This window comes from Cynocephalus volans, chromosome 11, assembly GCF_027409185.1.
Source record: "Cynocephalus volans isolate mCynVol1 chromosome 11, mCynVol1.pri, whole genome shotgun sequence".
In the NCBI taxonomy this organism is placed as follows: domain Eukaryota; kingdom Metazoa; phylum Chordata; class Mammalia; order Dermoptera; family Cynocephalidae; genus Cynocephalus; species Cynocephalus volans.
The window spans coordinates 101,501,654-101,509,778 of NC_084470.1; the positions used below are offsets into that span (position 1 = coordinate 101,501,654).

Sequence of the window (8,125 nt, forward strand, 5' to 3'; positions counted from 1 at the left end):
ATGAGCGACAAACAGCCCCAAGCAAAATATGTTCTAAAATACTGAACTTTCAAGTCCATAATAGGAAAGCTAAAATAAAAGTAGGGTGGATAAGGGCAGCTGAACAAATAGACATTAAAGAAAATTATTTGGGCTTCTGTTGTATTACAAAGATACCATGCAGACCTACTTTCTTATGAAGTACAGAAAGGCATGAAATAACTATTTTTATCTCTGAAGCAGATCTCTATGGGTCACATGGCAGGATGGGTGAGCAGAAGAGCCGGGGGCTGGGCGGCTGATTCCCCCATTCTCGTCTCTTCTGAAGTGCATCTTCAGAATCTTCACCCCGGGTACTGCCTAGCAAGGGTCTGCACATCCCACCAAATGCCTTTATCTGTGCTCCCAGGGCTGTCCCAACTTCTAGAACCACAGCCTGCAATTTTCATGCTAGGAAGCTCGGCGCTGGAGTTAGGGCCCTTTGCCCTAATCCACTCTCATCTCGTTCCTTGTGACATCATCTCTCTTTATAGACATCCTCTCCTTTATAGGTTTGCTTTATCAATCAGGATTTGTGTTTGATATTATCAAATGCTTTGGGGAAATATGCAAGATGTAAATGATCAATACATAATTGAAGGTGGCAAGGACAGATGAGAGCCTCTCCCAGGACACCCGAGGGGGTCTGTCCCAAACCTTCAAGGTAGGAGACACAGTGTTGCCTTTGGGGTCTCTTCTGAACTGTGGCACCCTCATCTGTCCTGATTGGTTTCTATTTTCTTTCAGTAATTCTGTTGAGATCATTTGGAGTTTTTATCCCATTTTCTAAAATGTGGCCTCCACACCCATGTGTCTGTCATCTACAGATACAAGGTCAGGAGCTCAGCGGCCCTTTTGAAGCCACAAAAAATTCACTGAGAAAGTAAGTTCCTGCTTTGTTTTCATTCCCAATCTGATCACCTGCAAAAGAAAAAACAAAAAACAAACAAAAAAAAAACCCACAAAATAAGTAGCAGAAAGAATAAATAGGATCCCAAGAACTCCTGGTTTTAGTCATCCAGGTGCCTGTAATGAACGCGATAGGAAAGAGCTGGAAGCTTCGTGTCTCTGGGCTGCAGCACTGCCACACCCAGTCCCCTTTTTATGACAAATATTTGAAATGACCCGTTTACTATTTTGAAATGAAATTCATAGAAATAACATAATCTACCTACACACGTAATTTTTAAAAAGTCAATATGATGCCCTAACTGGCATATTACAAAGAAATAAAAGGGAAAGTAATTTATAATGAGTTGATGGGTGTTTTGATGTGTGAATATTTGGGTACAACTACACTAGAAGACAAAACGAGTTAGTCAGACACTTGCACCTACTTGTAAAGAAGTTTGGATTTGAGAAGTAAGATAATATTTGACTGACACTTCTTAAACTTTTTTTATTACATTTGGCATTTTGAAATGAGGGCAAAGTAAATTTGCTCGCACATAAATGCAGTCTGTATGAAGGTTACATAGAAGGGTACAGTGTGGTTTGTGATTCTCCACGGAGGTGTTGGCCATCATGAAACAATTTTCTGCAATGGTGAATAACTTCGTCAAGTCCTAAACGGAACGAGGTACAATCTTTGCTAGACTGACAAGGTGGTTGCATTCCTGGGGGATTCAGTGTATGTTGAAACAGTTCAAAAATATTTTGTGGACATGTAACACAGAGTTAGGGTCTGAGGTAAGTTTGAGCGGGCTGTTCACAATCAGGGGTGTCTGGCAGGACATCCTACAGCTGTGTGGATGCTGGCTGATTCTGCGTGGGACAGGGCTGTCATGTACATAAGCATCCCTGCTTACTGGGGGTGTGCCCACCCCATCCTCATGGCAACCAAAACACATGCCCACCAATTTACAAAATTTGCCTACCTACGGGGCAACTGTCCCCATCAGGAGCCACTGCTTTACACAGAAAGTTTTATAGATTGAATGCAATTTTCTTCCTTAAAAAAGACAAAAGTCCTCTGACAAATCCAATGCCTTTGCCTTTCCATTGATGGCAGTGTTCTTCATTCAACATACTTTTTCTCTCTTTTCTTCTCATTCTTTGTGTGTGTGTGTGTGTGTGTGTACACTGTGCATCCTTCTAAATGCCCGCTGAACTTATGGGGAACATAGTCTAGTAGGAAGATAGACCATAAACAAGTAAACAATAGACAAGATAGGACTTGTGGTAATTGCTTTGATGGAAATAAATAAGGTGGGTTCTGAGAGAGTAACAGGGCAGAGGAGTTACTTCAAATAGTGCAGGCGAAGGCTCTTGGAGGAAATGCTGACATGAAATCGGCCATGTGAAGAGCGGAGAGAAGAGGGCTCGTACAGCAGAAGCAGCATGTGCCAAGGCCCTGAGGCTGGAAAGAGCTTGGAATGGCAGATGTGACCCCATATGGCTGGAACTACCACCCTAGGACCTTGGTGCTGGCCTCTCTCTCCACCTCGAATATTGGGCCTCTCCATATTTTTTCCTTACTTCCTTCAGGTCTCTGATCAAATATTGTCACATCAGAGAGCCCTTTCTTACCACTCTCTATAAATATCAATGCTGTGGATTGAATTGTGTCCCCCAAAGTCCATATATTAGAAGCTTAATCCCCACTGTACCTGTTGAGGGTGGGAAATCCTATTATGGTAATTGAAAGGTGGGGCCTTGGAGAGATGATTAAGTTGATGGTTTAATGGTGGTCATGGCCATGGTTCTGCAGGCTTTAAAAGGAGAGCACATGAGGAGCTCTCTCTCTCTCTCTCTTTCTCTCTGGTTGGGGAGGTGGGACCTACAGGAACTGCCGATGGACTGGAGGTGGGGGTGGTGTATAAGAGAATGAGGGTGACTCTGCTGTTGTTACCCTGTGCCTCTAGCTGAGATGGCGAGGAAATTGAGTGATGATAAACATTCTCACCAAGTTTTTCCTAATGATTATTAAATGCCTGGTTTTGATACTTGGAGTCAACTCAGGTATCGATGCCTACTTCTGACCTGCTGTATCTTGTGTGCCATAGCCTCGTGGGTTCTGGGCAAATTTCACCACAAATTAGCCCAGACATGAAGCCAAACCTCATCAGAGCTGGCCATCGGTCCCCACCATGACTGCTCCAGGCATATCTATTCTGATGTTCAAACTCGCCACTGATGGTGCTCACGGATCAGTGCTCTTTACCAGCCATTGTGTTCTTCCTGTTTCTTCCTTTTTCTTTCCCTTCATTCTCCTGCCTTCTGAGCCATGAAGTGCTTTCCTTACCTGCCGACCAGGCCATTGGTTACATTGGAGGCGGGAGCTGTGCAGGTGCACACGGGCTCTCTGAGGGATCCCCGTGTGCTCTCTCATGTGCTCACTGCACCTGGCACAATGCTCGGGACACGAACCATCCACGTAGGGAGCACTTTCTGCTGCTGCACATGTGAAGCAAACACTTGACCCAGACAGAGGGGGAGCTCCCCACTACACTTAAGTGGACTGCTGCACACGCACACACGCACACAAATGCCAGGCATGCAGGAGGTGCTTAATACGTTATTATTAAACTGATCAAATCTGACTCTTTGAGGAGATGACATAACGTACCCAATTTCTGCATGGTGAGAGGTACTGTATATGGAGTAAGGCTGTATTCATAGAGATGGAACAGTAGCCTAAGCAGATTGCAGGAGGCTGTAGATTTATTTTCCACTCATCAGCTGAGCCTTTGTGGGCCAGGAATTGGGTCTCTGGCTGAAATGAAGCAAAAATGTGTTGCTTCCTGCTGTTTGCTCCAACCTCCCCCAGCAAATCTTGAAAGAATGAATGAACAAACAAACAGAGTTATCATAAAGATTAAGTAAAATATTTTAAAGTAGCTAGAATAGTGCCTAGTATGTAGAAAGTGCAACGTAAGTGTTTGATAGAGCAAGAGCAGGTTTGTCTACGCCAGGCAGTGTCTGCCAACAGCCACAAGCATGGAACCACAGGAACAGAGGGGTCTGAGGGAGTGGGCACATCACAGAGGAAGCCCCCATGTCCTGAAGGCCCATGCACAGTGCCTCGAGCTTAGATGCCTGTGTTCTCATTCTTCTCCATAGGATCATGGGAGATCACCTTGACCTTCTCATAGGAGTGGTGCTCATGGCCAGTCCTGTGTTTGGAATTTCCTCCTGCTCCTTGGATGGTCGGATAGCCTTATATCGCTTCTGCAACCTCACCCAGGTCCCCCAGATCCTCAACACCACCGACAGCCTCCTGCTAAGCTTCAACTATATCAGGACAATCACTGCGACATCATTCCCATTCCTGGAGCAGCTACAGCTGCTGGAGCTCGGGACCCAGTTTACCCCCTTGACTATTGACAGAGAGGCCTTCAGAAACCTGCCTAATCTTAGAATCTTGGACCTGGGCAAAAGTCAGATAGACTTCTTACATCCAGATGCTTTTCAGGGACTGTCTCATCTGTTTGAACTTAGACTGTTTTCCTGTGGTCTCTCAGATGCTGTATTAAAAGAAGGCTATTTCAGAAATTTAAAGTCTTTAACTCGCTTGGATCTATCCATAAATCAGATTGGTAGCCTTTACCTTCATCTTTCATTTCAGGAATTGAATTCCTTAAAATCCATAGATCTTTCCCTCAACCAAATATTCACTGTATGTGAGAGCGATCTCAAGCCCCTCCAAGGGAAAATGCTCTCCTTTTTTAGCCTCGCGGATAACAGCCTGTACAGCAGAGTCCCGGTGGACTGGCAGAAATGTATGAACCCATTCAGAAACATGGTGCTGGAAACGCTAGATGTTTCTGGCAACGGCTGGACAGTGGACATCGCAGGAAACTTTAGCAATGCCATCAGTGGCAGCCAGACTTTCTCTCTGGTTCTTGCCCACCACGTTATGGGTTCTGGATTTGGCTTCCATAACATCAAAGATCCTGACCAGAACACATTTGCTGGCCTGGCCAGAAGCTCAGTGACACGCCTGGATCTTTCTCATGGGTTTATCTTCTCCCTGAACTCCCGGCTCTTTGAGACACTCAAGGACTTGAATGTTCTGAACCTCGCCCACAACAAGATAAACAAGATCGCAGATGAAGCATTTTATGGACTCAGCAACCTCCAGATTCTCAATATGTCATATAATCTTCTGGGGGAACTTTATAATTCCAATTTCTATGGACTACCTAACATAGCCTACGTTGACCTTCGAAAGAATCACATTGGGATAATTCAGGACCAAACATTCAAATTCCTGGAAAAATTAAATACCTTGGATCTCCGGGACAATGCTCTTAAAACCATTTATTTTATTCCAAGCATACCTAATATCTTCTTGGGTGGCAATAAACTGGTGATTTTGCCAAACATCAGCCTTACAGCCAACTTCATCCAGTTATCAGAGAACAAGCTAGAGAAACTGGATGATCTCTACTTCCTTCTCCAGGTTCCTCATCTCCAGATTCTTATTTTAAATCAAAATCGCTTTTCCTCCTGTAGTCGAAATCAAAGTCATACCCTTCCAGAGAATCTCAGCTTGGAACAACTTTTCCTTGGAGAAAATATGTTGCAACTTGCCTGGGAAGCAGGGCTCTGTTGGGATGTTTTTAAGGGGCTTTCCCATCTCCAAGTTCTGTATTTGAATAATAACTACCTTAATTTCCTTCCACCTGGAGTGTTTAGTGATCTGACTGCATTAAGGGGACTTAGCCTCAACTCCAACAGGTTGACAGTTCTTTCTCCTGGCGATTTACCTGCTAATTTAGAAATCTTGGATGTATCCAGAAACCAGCTCCTATCTCCTGATCCTAAGTTATTTGTATCACTTAGTGTCTTGGACATAACTCATAACAAGTTCGTTTGTGCGTGTGAACTTACCACTTTTATCAATTGGCTCAATCAAACCAGTGTCACCATATTTGGGTCTCCCGCAGACATATACTGCACGTACCCTAACTCATTCTTTGGGGTTTCCCTCTACTCTATTTCCACAGAGGGTTGTGATGAAGAGGAGGTCTTAAAGTCCCTAAGGTTTGCCCTTTTCATCTTATTCACTGTCACTTTGACTCTGTTCTTCATGACTGTCCTTATAGTCACGAAGTTCCGGGGCTTTTGTTTCATCTGTTATAAGACAGCACAGAGACTGGTGTTCAAGGACCATTCCCAAAGAACAGAACCTGATGCATACAAATATGATGCCTATTTGTGCTTCAGTAGCAAAGACTTCGAATGGGTACAGAATGCTTTGCTCAAACACCTGGATACCCAGTACAGTGAGCAAAACAGATTTAATCTGTGCTTTGAAGAAAGAGATTTTGTCCCAGGGGAAAACCACATCGCCAACATCCAGGATGCTGTCTGGAGCAGCAGAAAGATTGTTTGTCTTGTGAGCAGACACTTCCTTAGAGATGGCTGGTGCCTTGAAGCCTTCAGTTACGCTCAGAGCAGGTGCTTATGTGACCTCAGCAGTGTCCTCATCATGGTGGTGGTCGGGTCCCTGTCCCAGTACCAGTTGATGAAGCATCAGTCCATCAGAGGGTTTGTCCAGAAATGGCAGTACTTGAGGTGGCCCGAGGATCTCCAGGATGTTGGCTGGTTTCTTAATAAACTCTCTGAACAGATACTAAAGAAAGAAAAAGAAAAGAAGAAAGGTAATAACATTGAGTTGCAAACTGTAGCAACCATCACCTAGTCAAAGGAACAGTTTTCAACTTTTCTCAAGCTGCCAATAACTCTTCACTTTGTATTTGTGCTAAGTTACCATTTTGGAGTCCTTTCCACAGTTTTTTTTCCGTGCTGTGAAACCAACATAAATCTCTTGATTTTCATACCAGCACAATGTTTTGTCTCACTGACCTCCAAATGGAAAATAATAGATCTCAAAGATTGCAGTTGCCCCTAGAGGTTCCCGCTCTCCACTGATTTCCTTTCAGACCCAGTAGTACTGTTCTCTCCTGTCGCATTGACTGTGGAGTGTATTCTAGTCGTGGGAAGGACACCCCAGGAGAAGTCACAGTTGGCTAACACGCTTTCTCTAGCATTCAGTTCAAGAATAGGCTGGTCAATGATTCTGAGTTTTCTGTGCTCTGCCAAACAGCACTAAGTAGAAAACAATCGGAACAAGAGGCATGTGCCTTCTTTTGCTGCAGAAACAATGACATTGTTGGGCGCAGGTCACACTCGGTCCTAGGGATAGGAGGTGGCCCCAAAGAAGCTGGGATGAGAATAACTTCGTCTTTTGTAGCCATATTGTGCTTCCTGTTCTCACCTTCACCTCCTTCAGGTCTAACGCTTGTGGGCTGTGAGCATTCTTTTGCGTGCTACCTTTATTTCAGTCTGGCATTCAAGACCTTCCATGAGTTGACACCAACCTACCTCTGCAGCTTTATTTCCTACCATGCTTCATTTATCAGCCACTCAGGCTGCTGTGGAAAGAACATGGGCTTTGCCTGGAGGTCCTGGATTAGTTATGACTCTGCTGCTGATTAACTGTGTACCCTTGACCACGTTGTCCCCTTGCTGAGCCTCAGTTTTCTCACCGGTAGGCATAACAATATCTACCTCATAGAATTGCTGTGAAATTTAAATTGGCCAAAGATGTCAGCCCTTCTGTGTTGCTCTGATGGCCACGAGAGAGAGCACATCCTGCAGAGCCTTCTGGAGGCAGCATGGTTTCTTTGAAGTTGAATTTTTTTATCTTAAAATAAATCTATGCATATTTTGCATTCTATTTCTTTTTCTTTCATGTTTATTAATATAGAAATGTTTTTCTGCAAAAGCATTGAGAAAATTTTAAAGAGGAAGGTGTGCCAAAATTACCCCGCATGTGGCCCCTCCAAATCCAACACAGCCCAGGTCAGCCTCTGCAGTTTGAGCAGTGCTCATAAGCCTGGGACTCAGCACTCTAAAATGTCACTCCCTTCCCCTCCCTGTGCCCCCTGATCCTAACTCCTCCAACACACACACTACCTTGGGTTGAATGTCCCCCCAAAACTTGATCCCCACTGTAACTCTTGAGGGTGAGAAATCCTATTACGGTAATTGAAAGGTGGGGTCTTGAAGAGGGGATTAAGCTGTTGGTTTAATGGTGGTTGTGGGCATGGTTCTGGGGGATTTAAAAGGAGAACACATGAGTCTCTCTCTTTCTCTC

At 44.4% G+C, this 8,125-nt stretch overlaps 1 protein-coding gene across 1 annotated transcript; it reads left to right on the plus strand.

Moving 5' to 3' along the window:
* The first annotated feature begins 4,084 nt into the window (after positions 1-4,084).
* Positions 4,085-6,667, plus strand: TLR5 (toll like receptor 5). Its single transcript, XM_063114448.1, has one exon. It carries the CDS (start codon positions 4,085-4,087, stop codon positions 6,665-6,667), a length of 2,583 nt encoding a protein of 860 aa, XP_062970518.1.
* Positions 6,668-8,125: the final 1,458 nt, after the last annotated feature.

Excerpts from the sequence above, each read along its gene's own strand:
- TLR5 (XM_063114448.1), top strand. The coding sequence starts at position 4,085 with ATGGGAGATCACCTTGACCTTCTCATAGGAGTGGTGCTCATGGCCAGT.